We start from the raw sequence: 17,709 nt of genomic DNA, 5'->3' as shown, positions 1-17,709 counted from the left end.
CTGAGAAGAGGATACAGTCAAGATTTACAACATCATTCAGCAAAAACTACAGTGTAAGTGCGCATGTATTGAGTCTTACTTGGCTTGATGTTGGAGCTTAGCAAGGTCTTCTTGAATTAAGGCAGTGGAGATTTTCTCATTAGACAGACTCTCAGTGGGAATGTCAGGCACTGGAGCTTTCATAGGCACGAGCAACAGCGCCCCCTGGGGGGCAACATGCTTTCTCAAGTGAGAGAGAATACGTTCCCTTGCTGTAAAAGAATAGTTAAGGAAAATATTATTTAGTGCAAAATGTACAAAATGCTGTTCAAAAAATCTGTAAAGCAAACTGACCTAAGCAAAAAATACATGTTAACATCTTTTTATTATACAAAACTATAACTTGAATATGGTGAAAAAGGGCTTAATGACATACATTCATAAATTACTCTTGCTTTTTTATTTAAATGTGCCTGAAGCAAACAACTGTAGCATTCCCTCATATTTCGACTGTTATAAATGAGAGAGTCCAGATATCAGAGAATGATTATCAGTGGAAAGTGGGCTCAGTACCAGCCAAAGGATTGATGAAATCAGTAAAGGTTGAAGAGTTGGTGTTCTGGGAAAGTGCAGGTTCACTCTTGACCTTTGACCACAGACTGAGCACTTCCTGCAGTTCATGCTGGACTCGCTCAATGTCCACATGCTCCATCCACACCTCCTTAAGATAAAATGACACACAGACCTGGCTTCAATTTATTTTTCATAATGTTTCGTCTTCAACCTTGGTGAGCATAAGAAACATTACAAAAATCTTAACAACCCCAAACTTTTGAACATGTAGATTTGTTAAATATACAGCTTGATATTTTATATTTAAATCGGAAGGGATTGTTTTAAATAACATTTTCATTCAAAACAATCTACTAAATCGTTTTGATGGCTCACAGTCCTCTTAAAGACCAAAACATAGAGAATGCACTCCGCTGGATTCGAACAAACCCTCACCTGCTGGCGCTGCATGATTTTGGCTAGGCGATGGGTATCATACTGCTTTGGCAAAGAGGGCAAGTAAATTTCCTGCTTCTGAAGGTTTTCATCATCCAACCATAAAGCAAACACAGTGAAGAGCCTGAAAAATAAGAGTTTGAATATATTGTTATTCTAACATTATAGTTGAATGATATGGCTTCTATTCACAAATAATGAAATCTAAAATGGTCACACTTTTTTGTAACTTCTGAGTAATAAAACGTGGCAGGACTCGCAGCTTGGAATCAATAACGTTTTTTTTTCTGATGTCAAATTTGAATCACTTAGTTAACACTCAGTAGGACATTCAAGGAAACACTGGACATTACCGCACAAGCTCAGTGTGCAGCTCAGGAGATGTCATGTACTGGGTGATGGGCGTCCCGGGGGTGAGCAAACCATCACTGGATTCACTTCTTGAGCAGGGCACTTTTAGAGCCTTGCTAGCAGCATGGTGGAAGTCAGACACCTCAACCAGCCGCTGTCTGAGGCTCTTCAGCAAGAAGAGATGGGCCGCACTATGGAAATAACGCCTCCCAATGCAACATTTCACCTCCAGCCTGATGGTGCCAAATAAAACAACAGAGACAAGGGTTCAGAAATACCCAAAATCATACAAAACATTGCACCACATATGCAGTTCACAACAAAATATTATACATTACTTTAACTAATATACAAAGCAAAGTATACAGTCATCTGGTCATTACTGCAAAATAAAAACCCAAGTGGGTCAGAAATGTATCAGTATTTCAGAGAGCCATAAAATAAAAAAAAGTATATTTTCATGTACAAAATAATCTTATATTGACAAACACAGGAAGTGAAATGCATCTGTGGTATTATGTTCAACGCATGATAGACAAAAACGAGAGTTATGTTGGGTCAAAAAAGCTGGAACATCATGAGTCATTAGTACTGCTACACAAAGCTTAAAGTAAAATCTGGTGAAACATGAAATCAGTGAAATCAACAATTAGAAAGGAGTGCAAAAAGGGAAGTGAGGTGGAGGGAGGAGAAAAAAATGGAAAGAGGAACAGTGTGTACAGTTTCAGCATGTCCTTTGAATCCAACATGCATTATGTAACTGAAATAGCATGATGATATATGTAAAGTTTTGAAGTCTTCACTTTAAGGAGCCAGATCATTCAAAACTTAGCAAAACAATAGGTACTAAAAAATACAAATAACAGTTATCTAAAAAGGATAGAAAGTGTCCATGTTTAACGCACCCAAACTCTGGTCCAGGTTGACGGAGGTAAAGTTGGAGGAATTTCTGCCACACTAAAGGCAGGAGTGGATGATCTGCAGGGGTAGCTAAAGCTTGTTGAGCCCAGCGATAGATCATCAACCTCTGCAGGGACGGGACGACTTGAAGCTTGAGGCGCACCTGGGCTTTCTGACGAACCGAAAACAAATGGGCTAATATAATTGTATTTTTATTTCATGAATGTATAAAAATGTTTACAGGGATCTCAAACCTATTAACCGATGAATATCTATAATCTTTCCAGTCATCCATGATTAAGGGATACTTTTTTTTTAACTTATTTAAAAATGTCACCAATAAGACCCTCAACAAAATATGTAGGGGAAGTACATTTCAAATTATTTCACATTCCCCATAAACATTTCCCGTAATTTCCATGTTCACTTAGGGGCTTTGTAACAAAAGAAATTATGTTTCAATTTGGCAAGTTTTAGTCTAAAGAACACCTGCAAAGTAAAAAAACTGGAGAATTTTAAACAATTTTAACATTCCCTGATCAAAACACTCTCTTTGATGTGACAGCACATGTAAAATTGTACTGGAGATGAGAAGGTAGGAGCAGAAGAAAAGTGTACCTTCAGAGCCTGATCTGGTGTGCAAGCAGAGTTCGAGAGGAGCTCATGCTCCACACAACGTCGCAGCTGAGAGTCTTCCTCGAACATTGTCTCCATATTTAGGACCAACCAAGCAAACCACACCTTGAGACAAAGGAAAACACGGAGAGGGACATGATGACTAATAGCTGAGGGTGCTTTCACACTTGATTCGATTGCCTGGTCCAAACCAGAGTTCAATTGCTCTCAGATGTTTTAAAGAACGCGAGAGTCCAGCAGAAATTAGATATAAATTCTCTTTGTTTGCAGTGCGTCAGTCACAGGGAAATGAGTGAGACGAACACAAACACACAGTTTTATTGAGTCATACGTCATCAATAGCGGTTCACTTCAGAGATTTGGTACAATTGCGTTCATATCAGGAGCGAACCGTACCAGAATTCACATGAACCGCACCCCAGACTTGCCTTTTTTATGCAGACCCAGGTATGATTAGTGCACCCGCGTTTGGAAAATAGTGTTCACATCATCCAAATGAACTGAACCCGAGTGCGCACCAAAAGTGCTTGTGTGAAAGCACCCTAGAGTAATTAGATCATATAAGTAATAACCTGCACATACCTCTCCTGTAAGAGAATTGCCCTCAATGAAGGATGGAGAAACATTTCCTGCCACTATCCAGCCCATTAGAGATGACAGCAAACCTTTATCTCCGTGGTAACCTAGGGCACTCTAAAGGGGGGGGGGGGGGGGGGGGGGGCATTTGTAAGTCATTTGCTTTATTTCAGCCATTTGTTAGAAGGCGGCTGTTTGAACATCAGCCAAGAATGAAAAACCTTGTGTTGTTGGTAGAGAAGTTTCTGGAGACATTCCTCTTGTTGGTGAAGAAATGCAGCACGGCACAGGTGATCCAGAAGGTAGAGAACAGATCTGTCTCGATGCCAGAGGTTCTGTTCGGCCAAAACCTGAAGCCAAAACTCAAGAACAGCTACTGCACCAACACGCCCGGGCCTGGAGCTATCCAGAATATGAGCCTGGAGGACAATAAGATCTTCTCATGATCTTAAAAGGTTTTGTATTTCAATTTGTTATTATTTTTATTCATACACTACAGTTTAAAATGTTGGTGTCAGTAAGAAGTTTTTGAAATAAATTTATATTTTTATTCAGCAAAGTTGCATCAAATTGATCTAAAGTGACAGCAAAGACAATAATAAAGTTTTAAAAAATATATATATATTTTTTTAAATGATATTATTTTGAAATTTCTATTCATCAAAGAATCCTGAAAAAAAAAAAATCTAATTAGCACATTAGAATGATTTCTGAAGGATCATGCAGAGATGTGGGTGCCCAGAAACCTGAAGGTGGTGACATTTCTGCTGACCACTCCTGGACCTACAACATCAGGGCCCTGGTTAAGAAAGCGTAGCAGCGGCTACACTTCCTGTGTGTCCTCAGGAAGAACAATCTGGACACGAAGCTAATACTGGCTTTCTATCACTCCGCTCTGGTGAGCGTACTAACAGACTGCTTAAGTGTGTGGTACGCAGGCTCCAAGGCTGAGGACAGGAAGGCGGTGCAGAGGGTCATTAACACTGCCCAAAATCAGCTCACCTCCCCCTACCTGCACTTTTGTTACAACTATAGACACTTTAAGATTTTAAACTTTTTATTAGGTTTTATGTATATTATGTGTTTTATTTTTGTGTGGTGCAAGGGTGGCTCTGTGGGAGCACCCTAAATTTCGTTGTACTTCCACAGTGCAATGACAATAAAGGCTACTCTACTCTGCTCTACTCTACTCTACATGTGACTGAAGACTGGAGTAATGATGCTGAAAAAAATGAAGTTGCCTTCGCCAGAACAAATTTTTAAATATATTAAATTTAAAACAGTTACTTTTAATTGTAATATTATTTCACAATATTTTTGTTTTTAACTGCATTTCTGATTAAATAAATGCAGCCTTGGTTAGCATAATAGAACAAAACATAGTTCTGAGTAATACAAATAGTTTAGTTAGTTCAAAAACATTAAACAATCTTACCGACATCAAACGAATGGCAGTGTATATTTTTTAATGGGTGAGTTGGATCGGCTAATGAAGGAAAAAGAGCAACAAGTGTCCAGAATTCATGGAAAACCAACACAAAATCCTACCTGGATCACACTGTTGAGGAGTTTGATGTTCTCAATTGTAGAGGCGCCAATCAGATGCTGGGCCACCTTTTGTGTGACCTGCTGGGTCACACCCTGAGTCCCACTATCAATCTGCAAGAAGAGCTGGATACAGCTCAGAAACCTGTGCATTTATATTAGGAGAAAAGCATTGGTATTTCTTACATAGCTAGCATTATTAATTCATTATTTATGCTGTGAAGTCAATTGCCAAGGCTGTAGCAAAGTCTGACAGCAAGTGAAAAATATTTCACAATACAAGTATAAATGTTCTTAACTGTTCATTCTTGAGCAGGTAGAACTGGCAGTGATAGACCAGAGGAAGGATGTTTTCCAATATATGAATTACAGCTTTGAGATGACGGCACTGAACCAGAGTCTTCAGCAGAGATATTCCATCACTGCAAAACTTCTCCAAACTAAGATGTAAAACATTTCAAATGAATGAATGTTACTAGATTTGGATTTTCATCTAGCCTGAAATGTTACTGATGAATCAGTCAGTCAGTCACTTCACTTCATCTGTTTGAAACAAGAGTTATAATATTCCTTCCAAACCTGTGCCCAATGGTTGTCATGTCAATAGCCAGAAAACAGCCAATAGGGATGCCCGCTTTGACTGCTTTGAACACTGGGTGCATGGTGGGAGAGTCTGTGATCTCAGGCACACTGGGGACGCTGGAAGAGGGAAGCGGGCACCAGGCATCCTGAGGACTTTTTTCATTGGCATGGAGCTTAAGCCTCAGAACCAGGTCCCAGGCCCACTGGTTAAAGGAGGATTCTGGTGTTTGGCCATGCCGCACCACGTTAGCCAGGTAAGACACCTGCAGAAAATTATAATGCAGCAAATATGAGCTGGTAACAGTACAAATTTTTGGCACTTTGGAAAATGTTCATTCTTTGAGGGACATTTTTTTACTATCAACTTTAAGTGGCTGATTCATCTTTTGGATATTATTTCTGCTGATGAATGGAGGTGAACCCCTGCAAACTAGACATCTTACATGGGTTGCATTAGTCTCCAAAAACAAAGCCATAAGATGTACAACATTGTCCTTTAAAAATGTTGAGGAAGCTTATTAATCTGCAGTAGTCAATGAATGACAATCAGTGTTGATTAATAGAAGGGATAAGTAGCCATCTTATTTCATACCTGTTTAATGCCTTCTGATAATATGCCACCATATGGCTTGTCTGTGAGATATTTTTGATATGTCTCAATCACCAACAGGGCGACTTCACTGTGCAAAGATGCGGGTAGAATGAGGCAACCATTCTGTGGACAAGACAGAAAGTTTTGTTTACAGTGAATATATGTAAAATCTTAAAAAACATCCGAAAAACACAATTAAGCATAATTAATGGAAAGATCAACCACATGACCAACTAATTTATCAGGCCTATCAGGGAATATCAAAATCTAGCTCAAAAGTACAATCTTTGTTGTGTGTATTATGTTCCTTTCAGGGCTACAACTGACAAACTGGACATATTTTATGATGATAAATCCTGCCTATATTTTAATAATTATAGCGGAGACTCACAGGCTGAAATCCCCAGTTGAGGCCCTCTAGTATGATGCAGGCTAATCTGTTCTCCACAGCAGAGAGACTGAAGTTCAACAGCCAATCTCGGATCAACCCCACCTCAGCTTGAGCTGGCATCCACAAGTGCAGGGGCAACTCCTTGAACAGGTAGAGTGACACCTGGACAGATAACCATAATCAGAGCAAATAACAGCATATATCAGTATTCGCTGACATAAAATACATTTTTGTGGCAGTTGTGTAAATCATGTGTAAATGTATCTTGAGACCCTATATTTTGTCCTGTTCTTTCTATAGTAGCTGTTCTGCATGCATATTTAGTAGAATGTTACATGCTCAATTGTCCTGATCATCCAGTTACTACAGAAATCAGAAATGAAGTCTTATGTCTTTGAAGGAAGCTGTCTATCACTCACCATGCCCACTTTCTCTATAGTCTCTCTCAGTCTCTCCAACAGCATAGAGATGATGTGAGGGTGGACAGTTGCTACAGCCGACAACAACTCCCGCCCAACTTTAGAGAAGATCTCACGGGTGGCAATACTAACATAGGACACCTCGAGGAAAGAGTAATCAAAAATGTATTGCACTTATAACACCTGGATGAAGTCATGATCAGTTTTTTTGAGTCCATTCAGTAAAACTTTTGCAGGGAAAAAAAGTCAAATCACCTCGTAGATCTCTAGCACAATGTTCCTGACAAACTCAGGGTCTACGTCGGTGCGTCTGGGCTGGGCCATGTGTGCAAACGTTGTCAACAGGCAGATTCCATCCGAGCTGTTTATCTCTGACAGCCAGTGCTGAAATTTTTCCTGATGGCTTGGTTCTGGACATACAAACACACAATAAGTGTTTTTGCTCTAACCCAGGGGACCGTGATCCACTAGGGGCTATCAGCACACTTCCAGGGGGTCACAGATGGCTTAAAATGATTTAAAATAAGACAAATCAAGCATCAAAATAAGAAAAATGCTAAAAAATAAAAAATAAAGATGTAAGCCGACATATTTTTAATTTGAACTTAGCTACTATTTTATTTAAGAAACATGGTCAGGGTCTTGGAAAACCGATATAGGACAAACATTTTAAAGTGTGTGATTTCTAGACCTAGAAAAGTAATTGAAATGAATAAAATCTTAAAAAGTCTCAGAATTTTTTTGCATCTCTAAAATTTTGTATTGGGTAATAATTGCTATTTGTGACTTAAAGGTGCAGTGTGTAGTATTTATGAGGATCTATTAACAGAAATGCAATATAATATACATAACTATGTTTTCAGTGGTGTATAAAGACCTTACATAATGAACCGTTATGTTTTTATTACCTTAGAATGAGCCATTTCTATCTACATACACAGCGGGTCCCCTTACAGTGAAATTGCCATTGTCATGTTTCTACAGTAGCCCTAAATGGACAAACTGCTCTACAAACTGCACCTTTAAACTATTTGAAAAACCCTGTAAAATCACAAAAGTACCATCATTTTACTTAAATAAAGCGATCAGCTTTATTGATACATCAGAGGCGAGGCGGGGGCACTGTCTTTGACAATGGAAGGACTAATGCTGCCTTCACGTGCTATCGGAATTATCGTAAATACGAGTTTCCTAGGTAAAAATTGCACATGAATGCCCTCTGATGTCGTGTTTACCACTGGGAAGTTCGGAAATAATTTTGATACCCCAATTCCCGAGATGGGCGTGTCATAAGCTTTAAACATGGTGGCGGGGAGAACTAGACTGCTGTGGCAGGTGTGGTTTTATTGTTTTTTTTTCCCAGAACAGCTAGGTCGTCTTGTCTTGACATTATGTAGTACATATTTACATGTACGAGTAATCATATGAAGCGCATTGTATGTTTGGTACACAGCGAAAATAGCCTGTATTTGACTGAAATTATAGAATCAGCAGAAAGCGGACTAACTGGAATGTTTATATGGTTGTCGGTGCATGGGAGACTACATATGATGTTGGTTTTAACAAGATTATCCCAATAAATAGGCAAGAATAACCTGGTGTCCACCATGATTCCTGTTCACTCCGACAACAAAGCACTTGAATGCAACAAGCTCGTAATCACGACTTCTGAAGTGGGAATTAGGACATTTCCGATAGCACGTGAAGGCAGCATTAGAGTCAGAAAGGTTGCCAACCACTGCTCTAAACTACTCTCTTGTGTTTTTCTAGCATCAGACGAGCTTGGCGTCTCACCTCTGAGTCCCCGGATACAGTCCTCAGCACTCAGGCTACAGCTGAGCTTCTCCAGACCATCCATCTCTGCACACTGCATAATGTAGAAGATCTTCCACAGCATGGAGCTGGATAACGTGCCATACGGCATCTCAGACATGAACAGCCATATGCCCAGTCTGTAAACCCATAAAGAGTTAGTTAAATAGACACTGCTTCAGGAAGTGATGCACACGGTGAAGTATTGCTTTAGTTAAAATCTTTTATCGACAGTAAACATAGAGAGGAGCATTAGCATTAGCCTATACCTCTTGGCCTTGAGCACATGAAGCACTGCTCTCAGGAAGAGATGGTCAAACTCCACCTGCAGCTTCTCCATTGAAAACGACTGTTCCTGCATTGTGGTTCTACTCACACCTGTAAGGCTGATATACTGCGCCCAGTGGTCACTAACATAACAGAGTGTCATCCTAGAATGAGGAAAAGAACATGGGCATGAAGTCAGTACTCTTTAAGCCAACTATATAAAAATGAAAAATACCTGACTGAAAACCTGCTAAATCATTTCTAATAACAATTAATAAATATAATAATAATAACAACCCGTTAATACCGGTAGTTTGTCAGCACTAAAAAAGTATGAAAGCATTATATATCATGAAATTAAAAACTGAATTTAAATTAATAAAGCTTATGAACCGAATCATGTAACCAATCCTCTTCACAAATTGGCGATAACGTGCTCTGTTGTACGTCTGCAAGCCAACAGCAAGCAGTTCGACCAGCGAGGAGGCAAATGCAAATATCTTCATCATCTTTTGACTGGTGGTGGCTTGAGGCTGGTAGTCCCCTATTGGCAAGAGAGGGATTTCACAGGTCAACTTATTATAATCGGTATGAAAAAAATCTACTTTAGTTTACATATAACAGTCTAAAGATTTCTTAAACTCTTAAAGGGGTCATGAATTGAGAAATCAACTTTTCATTCAGCCTTTGATATATAAAAGGTCATGGTAATATAAGAATATCCTGTAAGTTTCGGAGCTGAAAACTTCCTTGTTAGTCAAAGAAAAGCTTTTATTGACACCAGGCCCAGAAAACACTCGATCTCAGAATAAAACGTTGCACGTCTGTTCGCTTCATTTCAACGCGGAATCGTTTGTAAACAAGACACAGGTCGAGACTGGATTTGCAGACAGATTGAGATTAAAACACAATGCTGTGCCTTCTGTATTGGATCTGACAGGAATGGTGCAACACTTATGTGAGTAAAACTATTTTTTTAAATGTGATAGTATTGCATTGTTACAGATCATTTGAGATCTACTGATTATGTTGCGGAAGTTCTGAACATGCTGATTTGTCTGCAGTGAAGTTTTGCTGATGCATGTCCTTGGCTTGTGTGTGTGTGTGTGTTAGTGGTGCGCGGTTCGCAGATATTCGCGGTAATAAAATATAACATTCATATTAATTGCGGGTGGATGAGAGATAAATCATTGTGTTTGTTTGATAAAGACATTTTGCGAGCCCTGTGGGCGGATTTCGGTTTCTCCACATTGGACGTTTTCAAAACAATTCCCCACATTTACTGACAGGGGAGCCAAAACTTATGCAAACTTATGCAAAATTATTACGCAAAACTGTTATCCAATCATAGCAGTGGGAGTTTACTTCCAAGCCTTCAGGGCGGCACGCCCACAAAAACCAAGCGTTCCATGAGAGAGGCTCAAAACCAGGGTATAAAATTGCCTATTACTTATTCATTATGATGTTTTGGAATTTAAAAACCACGCAAACGTAGTTGACCTCAGACAACAGTATACATTTTTTTAAAAAAGCCAGTTCATGACTACTTTAAGTGAAATTCAATTTTAGAAATTCAAACATAGACAAAAATGTACTTTTTTCCCCGTATTTCTCCATTTGTGTTTTATGGAAAGTCATACATGTTTGAAATCACATGGGGGTGAGTAAATTATGTCTCATCTCATTTATGGGATATGATGACAGTCTCACCTTTAGAGCAGATCCCCAGTAAGCGTTTGAAAAGCTCATCAAAGGGAAACTGAGAGAACAGAGAAACCAGATCATCCTCAGACAGCAGCATCCAGCTTGTTTCTGGGTCTTCGTCCTAAGAGAGTTCACAAGAGTGTTACAGTAGACATCACATGGTAGCATGGTGTACAGTTATAACAAGCACAACAAAGGTTTTGTTGGTACTTAGTTAAGAGACACAAAATACTGACACTTTCAGTTTGTGCTGACAGATGTCAAAAGTCAAGTCAGAAGTTAATACAATATAACTGATTTCTGATGACAATATACTGTATGCAGTGAGGTCAAAAGGTCTGAAACCAATAGCAAAATTGGTTCTGTTTTTCATTTTAATTATTTAATACAAATCAGCATAACAATATGAGTTCAGACATTCTCTAATAAAGCACTGACAGGGGCTGATGGACCTCCTCACCTCCTCTCCACCCTCATCCACAAGAGTCCAGTTACCAGATGCAGGTCCTACAATACTGTTGTTGCCCTTCACATCACTAGGCTTCATGTGTCCCAGGAAGTCTGCACGGTGCCTGCATGTCACACACATCTCCATATTTAATTAAATAAATAATGCAAAGGCAAATTCTCTGTCTCCAGTTTGTGCTTTTAGTTATAACAGTTTTAAACAAAAGAAGCAACTTTTCAAGTCAAACTGTAAAATTGGCAATAATACAGACAAGTATACAGATGATATAAAAAGCAAAATTCCAATTTCCCGTAAAGCTAATCTTTACCTCGCTGGAGACATGAGGATAGCCAGAGCCTGCATGAAATGATACACTCCAGATGGGTTATCCAATACTTTGATCTATTGAAGGAAAGTGGATGCAATGACTATTATAAGACAAGCAGATATTTGAGATGTTTTAAATATACTGTATTTATTTTAAATTTCCCTGTTAACATTTACTCAGTCATTGTTACAGCTGATCTGAGCCACACATCAATGCTCTGCTTGAGTACCTGTAGGAATGGCACAGCCCATTTCCCCACACCTGCCGGGCAGCAGAGCAGGTGGTTTAGGATGAAGAGATGATCTCCTCTTGAACCGACCTGATCCAGCACAGACACCTGGATGGAAAAAAAACTTTTATGTTTCATCATAGGTCGTGAAAAGCAGATCTTATAAGCTAGAACTTTTTAATTCTAGAGTAATATAAGGGTACTAGTATTGCCAGCTAAGCGTGAATTTAATAAATTGAAGGACATCTGATTCTGAATAAAAATATTTCCTATATATATATATATATAGCTACTAATATTTTATTTAAATGTAATATTACAAATAATTTGTAGCTGCTTTTTCGGAGTGTTCCTCATATGAAAATAGTAATATTTGACTTTTTTCAGTTCATTAGCTGGTGTTTGAGGGTCTTTACCAGCCTCTGAAGCCAGAGATGGATGTCAGCCTGAAACTGAGAATCATCTAGGACCCGTCGGGTGAAGATGAACAGCACACTGATGCTCTCCTTCAGCGGTTGCAAAGAGGAGGGCTGAGACTTTGGACTCACTAAGAAGTTCAATACAAAAATCAATAGACAGCATGACATTCTAAATTACAGAAATAACTACTTTCAGCAGTAATCCTATGCTTTTTTCAATGCTCAGTAGGACCAGACATAATAATATACAAGTAAGAATGTTGCCAGTTCTGGTCATCCAATCTTTGGAAAAAAGTGCCTGCTAAATACACAAACAGTGAACAAGCAAAAGCCAACAAGGGTTGCACTTAAATTGTTAGTTCACCCAAAAATGAAAATTCTGTCATTAATTACTTACCCTCATGTCGTTCGACACCCGTAAGACCTACGTTCATCTTCGGAACACAAATGAAGATATTTTAGTTGAAATCTGATGGCTCTGAAAGGCCTCCATTGGCACAATGCACTTTACACTCTCAAGACCCTTAAAAGGTACTAAAGACGTCGTTACAAAGTCCATCTCACTACAATGGTTCTACAATAACTTTATGGAGTGACGAGAATAGTTTTTGTGCGCAAAAAACCCCTAAATAACGACTTATATAGTGATGACGATTTCAAAACACGGCATCATGAAGCTTCGAAGCGTTATGAATCAGTGAGTCGATTCAGCAGTGAGTCGATTCAGCAGTTTGGCGGTTTGACACGCGATCCGAATCATGATTCGACTCACTGATTCATAATGCTTCGAAGCTTCATGATGCCGTGTTTTGAAATATCTTCATTTGTGTTCCGAAGATGAACGGAGGTCTTACGGGTGTCGAACGACATGAGGGTGAGTAATTAATGACAGAATTTTCATTTTTGGTTGAACTAACCCTTTAAAATGCCTTTTTTTTTTTTTTGCCAGAGACTGACGTTTTGTCAACACCAGTGTAACTGAAAATATGGTACTTATCAAACAGTGTAAACTAACCAATTATTTGTGTCTGTCTAAAGTACAGTAGGCTTATCAGTGTGAACTTGCCTGTGCTTGTATCTTGCACAGCCACACTCTTGGTGGTGGGGTTACTGCTGAGCAAGCGGTAGAGATAAGACTCCACTTGCAGACGGGACAGGATGGAGGTGTATGAGTGCAGGGCTACTGTCTGATGGAGTATTTCTGCTTTTGCAGAAAACAGATGCTTCAACTCAGCTAAAGCTGCCTCGTTCAGAGTCACCTGCTGGTAGCAGTGGTAGCCAAACACCTTGGTCTGGTCCGCACATACACCCTGTAAAGCAAACAGGTGTGTTTGTGATCAATAAAATAGACCACTGCATTGTATTGTTATGGTAAGGCATGGTTGTGACTTAAACAAAATGCTGGGTTTACAGTTTTGATAAGGACACACTACAACACTTAAATAGACTAGAGTTCATGCTACCAGTCAGTAAAAAAATATACAGCTGATCAGGGTCGTGCGCATTCATTCAGAATTGCTGAATCCATTCCTGAATTCAAATTAAAAGAGAATTGAGGTAGCAAACACAAAATTTTAAGTTTGTCTTGAAATGGTTAATATACAAGGTTTAATATACAACTACAGTGAGGAAAATAAGTATTTGAACACCCTGCTATTTTGCAAGTTCTCCCATTTAGAAATCATGGAGGGGTCTGAAATTGTCATCGTAGGTGCATGTCCACTGTGAGAGACATAATCTAAAAAGAAAAATCCAGAAATCACAATGTATGATTTTTTAACTATTTATTTGTATGATACAGCTGCAAATAAGTATTTGAACACCTGAGAAAATCAATGTTAATATTTGGTATAGTAGCCTGTTTGCAATTACAGAGGTCAAACGTTTCCTGTAGTTTTTCACCAGGTTTGCACACACTGCAGGAGGGATTTTGGCCCACTCCTCCACACAGATCTTCTCTAGATCAATCAGGTTTCTGGCCTGTCGCTGAGAAACACGGAGTTTGAGCTCTCTCCAAAGATTCTCTATTGGGTTTAGGTCTGGAGACTGGCTAGGCCACGGCAGAACCTTGATATGCTTCTTACAGAGCCACTCCTTGGTTATCCTGGCTGTGTGCTTCGGGTCATTGTCATGTTGGAAGATCCAGCCTCGACCCATCTTCAATGCTCTATCTGAGGGAAGAAGGTTGTTCCCCAAAAACTCGCAATACATGGCCCCGGTCATCCTCTCCTTAATACAGTGTAGTCGCCCTGTCCCATGTGCAGAAAAACACCCCCAAAGCATGATGCTACCACCCCCATGCTTCACAGTAGGGATGGTGTTCTTGGGATGGTACTCATCATTCTTCTTCCTCCAAACACGTTTAGTGGAATTATGACCAAAACGTTCTATTTTGGTCTCATCTGACCACATGACTTTCTCCCATGACTCCTCTGGATCATCCAAATGGTCATTGCCAAACTTAAGACGGGCCTGGACATGTGCTGGTTTAAGCAGGGGAACCTTCCGTGCCATGCATGATTTCAAACCATGACATCTTAGTGTATTACCAACAGTAACCTTGGAAACGGTGGTCCCAGCTCTTTTCAGGTCATTGGCCAGCTCCTCCCGTGTAGTTCTGGGCTGATTTCTCACCTTTCTTAGGATAATTGAGACCCCACGAGGTGAGATCTTGCATGGAGCCCCAGTCCGAGGGAGATTGACAGTCATGTTTAGCTTCTTCCATTTTCTAATGATTGCTCCAACAGTGGACCTTTTTTCACCAAGCTGCTTGGCAATTTCTCCGTAGCCCTTTCCAGCCTTGTGGAGGTGTACAATTTTGTCTCTAGTGTCTTTGGACAGCTCTTTGGTCTTGGCCATGTTAGTAGTTGGATTCTTACTGATTGTATGGGGTGGACAGGTGTCTTTATGCAGCTAACGACCTCAAACAGGTGCATCTAATTTAGGATAATAAATGGAGTGGAGGTGGACATTTTAAAGGCAGACTAACAGGTATTTGAGGGTCAGAATTCTAGCTGATAGACAGGTGTTCAAATACTTATTTGCAGCTGTATCATACAAATAAATAGTTAAAAAATCATACATTGTGATTTCTGGATTTTTTTTTTTAGATTATGTCTCTCAAAGTGGACATGCACCTACGATGACAATTTCAGACCCCTCCATGATTTCTAAGTGGAAGAACTTGCAAAATAGCAGGGTGTTCAAATACTTATTTTCCTCACTGTATATTTAGATATGATAGACGGTCGGCCATTGATTGATTGATAATGACACACCTGTAATGAAAGCCTTTCATCCTTGAAGCTCCACATGCGATTCTGCACATTTTTGCAGTCTGAATTAGCAGCCTGCAGTTCAGTCTGGGCCTGCGTCAGCTGTTTACGGCACCTCCAGTAGCTCAGCAGCAGCTCGTACAGTTCATGTCCCTCTTGTTGGGCCAGATTCTGGAACTCAGCTTCATGGAGCTCCACGTTTTCCAGCCAGGAACCGGGTTCCCATGTCCGTAGCTGCTCGCTAGTGAAGGGCTTCACGGACTGGCAGCTCCTGGGCAGCTCTGGATAAAGCCTCTCCCTGGGCTTCTCTACGTCAGCGACCTTCACAGGGACCAAGCTGGGCGGGGAGGATTCCTGGTTGGCCAGAGGCAGAACAGCTGGGGCTACCCATCCCTCAGAAGCCACTGGCATAAAGGAAGTATCTAACAGTCCATAGGCGATAGAGTATGAGTCCTCCGAGAGCTGAGGCTCAGAGCAAGAAGCTGGGATAGATGGATATATAGAAGGGACACTAAATGGCTCAAGTTTAACACTCAGAGGTTTGGGATCACTTCGGCTGTACTGAGTGGGTGCCAAATCTTGGTCCACCCGAGGTGCCGTGTCTTGTGATGGCGATTTATGCTCTTTGTCTTCGTGGCAGGACGGTTTCTTCACTATTTCAGTTGCATCAGACAAGAGAACTTGGTTCTTTTCAGCTTTGTCATTATGATCTAGTGAGGTCTGTGTGGCGGGTGGATTCAGATCAGGGGCAGGAGGCACATGAGGAAGGCTGAGAGGGACATCAGTGAACTCAGGAGCTGGTGCTGGCTCATTAAGTTCTTTAGAAGGTTCAGAGGGCTGTCTAACATTCTCCAACTGTCTCTCCTTTTTGACCTGTTAATAAATAATAACTATTTTTAGGGTTATGAGATAAACTCCAACATTATTTAAAAGTGTCAACCCAATGATTAGTAAGAGAAATATTATAGGTGGGTTTTCACCTGGGGTTTCCCACTGGATTTAGACTTGGATTTTTTGGGTCTTACAGCCTCCATCTCCAAACAGGTATCCACATGATTGTTATACAATTACTCCATTCCTCTGCAGGACCCTGCCAGCAAATTTAAAGGAGAGATTCCATTTAAAGGGACAGCTTGCACAAAAATGTAAACTTTACAACATTATTTGCTCACCCACATGTCGTTACAAAACTGCATGACTGAGTTTCCGGCTGTGGAACACAAAATGAGATGCTTTGCAGAATGACAGTGTCCGTTACCTTTCACTTTTGTTGTATGAAGAGATGCACTGAAAGTGAAAGGTGACTGAGACTGTGAGTCCTCATCATTCAGTAACATCCTTTTTGTGCTTCACTGAGGGAAAAAATGTCACATTTGTTCGACATTATCTAAAATTCACAACATTCTCCTATGATAGAAGGATCGACAGATGCATCTCGTTTCACTGAAGAAAGTCACATGGGTTTTAACAACATAAGGATGGTTATATGATCACAGAAAACAATTAAACTACAACAAAAAACGAATAAAAAATGTAAGAGGGGAAATTCTAGCGTTAAGAGTTTCCACCTTCTTCTATATTAACATTTGAAACTTACTTCATCTGACAGCGACAAAATATTGTTGAACCCGTACAGTTCACATTTAGCTGATTCGACGCTATTTCTGTTTTTTAGCAGTGAATAAATTAGTTGTTTCTTTCACGAACGAGGCTACTATTCCTAGTAAAAAAAAAAAAGTCAACCGAAACAGACACATCACAGGATTGCAGGGAGATGCGGATCAACCAACATAACCCCTGCTAACATGGCTGATAACGTTACCCTCTCCAAAACACAACAAAATCATCTCGTGTGAAAGGGAGATTATTATAGGTTTATTATAACTCACCTAAGTGATATTACTTTTATAAACAGCAGCTGTCAGTCAGTCACAAAGATTTAGCGGAGCTGTCAGATCTCGGTTTGTTTTGTTCCTGGACGCTATCGCAATACAGGGATCACGTGCCCCTTCCACCCTCCAATGGTGCGCGGGAAGGGACAAACGCGAAACAATTATGAGCCACGCTACGAAATTTGTATAATTTTTAGTGCAGCCGTAGTTTTGCCGTTTCTATAATTGTGTTGCAGTATCAGTACTTGCTGCAAAACAAACAAATAAAAAAAGTCCATATTTTGTTTACAATACCATGTTTGCAAAGGACAGATAATGAGGTGTTTATATTTCAGTTGATTAGATGAGTGTTTAAT

General features: G+C 39.9%; 1 protein-coding gene across 1 annotated transcript in view; it reads right to left on the bottom strand.

Annotated features, from left to right (window-relative positions):
- Nucleotides 1–17,489, bottom strand: part of epg5 (ectopic P-granules autophagy protein 5 homolog (C. elegans)) — a 30,541-nt gene extending 13,052 nt beyond the window's left edge. The window contains exons 1-27 of the mRNA XM_079815791.1: nucleotides 17,351–17,489; nucleotides 16,442–16,551; nucleotides 15,465–16,334; nucleotides 13,253–13,496; nucleotides 12,184–12,314; nucleotides 11,768–11,875; nucleotides 11,539–11,612; nucleotides 11,223–11,334; nucleotides 10,769–10,883; nucleotides 9,452–9,602; nucleotides 9,061–9,222; nucleotides 8,774–8,931; nucleotides 7,235–7,389; nucleotides 6,980–7,120; nucleotides 6,561–6,722; nucleotides 6,170–6,292; nucleotides 5,575–5,840; nucleotides 5,295–5,435; nucleotides 4,999–5,140; nucleotides 3,672–3,869; nucleotides 3,457–3,567; nucleotides 2,857–2,979; nucleotides 2,244–2,410; nucleotides 1,341–1,571; nucleotides 988–1,111; nucleotides 553–700; nucleotides 80–251 (exon numbers count right to left, since the gene is read on the bottom strand). Coding sequence (XP_079671917.1) covers nucleotides 80–251; nucleotides 553–700; nucleotides 988–1,111; nucleotides 1,341–1,571; nucleotides 2,244–2,410; nucleotides 2,857–2,979; nucleotides 3,457–3,567; nucleotides 3,672–3,869; nucleotides 4,999–5,140; nucleotides 5,295–5,435; nucleotides 5,575–5,840; nucleotides 6,170–6,292; nucleotides 6,561–6,722; nucleotides 6,980–7,120; nucleotides 7,235–7,389; nucleotides 8,774–8,931; nucleotides 9,061–9,222; nucleotides 9,452–9,602; nucleotides 10,769–10,883; nucleotides 11,223–11,334; nucleotides 11,539–11,612; nucleotides 11,768–11,875; nucleotides 12,184–12,314; nucleotides 13,253–13,496; nucleotides 15,465–16,334; nucleotides 16,442–16,495 — 4,583 coding nt within the window. The 5' untranslated portion in view covers nucleotides 16,496–16,551; nucleotides 17,351–17,489. The remainder of the gene's footprint in view (nucleotides 1–79; nucleotides 252–552; nucleotides 701–987; nucleotides 1,112–1,340; nucleotides 1,572–2,243; nucleotides 2,411–2,856; nucleotides 2,980–3,456; nucleotides 3,568–3,671; nucleotides 3,870–4,998; nucleotides 5,141–5,294; nucleotides 5,436–5,574; nucleotides 5,841–6,169; nucleotides 6,293–6,560; nucleotides 6,723–6,979; nucleotides 7,121–7,234; nucleotides 7,390–8,773; nucleotides 8,932–9,060; nucleotides 9,223–9,451; nucleotides 9,603–10,768; nucleotides 10,884–11,222; nucleotides 11,335–11,538; nucleotides 11,613–11,767; nucleotides 11,876–12,183; nucleotides 12,315–13,252; nucleotides 13,497–15,464; nucleotides 16,335–16,441; nucleotides 16,552–17,350) is intronic.
- Between the last annotated feature and the right edge of the window lie 220 nt (nucleotides 17,490–17,709).

The sequence above is a fragment of the Gobio gobio genome (assembly GCF_949357685.1).
Source record: "Gobio gobio genome assembly, chromosome: 4".
Lineage (NCBI taxonomy): Eukaryota > Metazoa > Chordata > Actinopteri > Cypriniformes > Gobionidae > Gobio > Gobio gobio.
The sequence above is the reverse complement of the archived record's forward strand: the minus strand, read 5'-3'. Positions and strand labels throughout refer to the sequence as shown.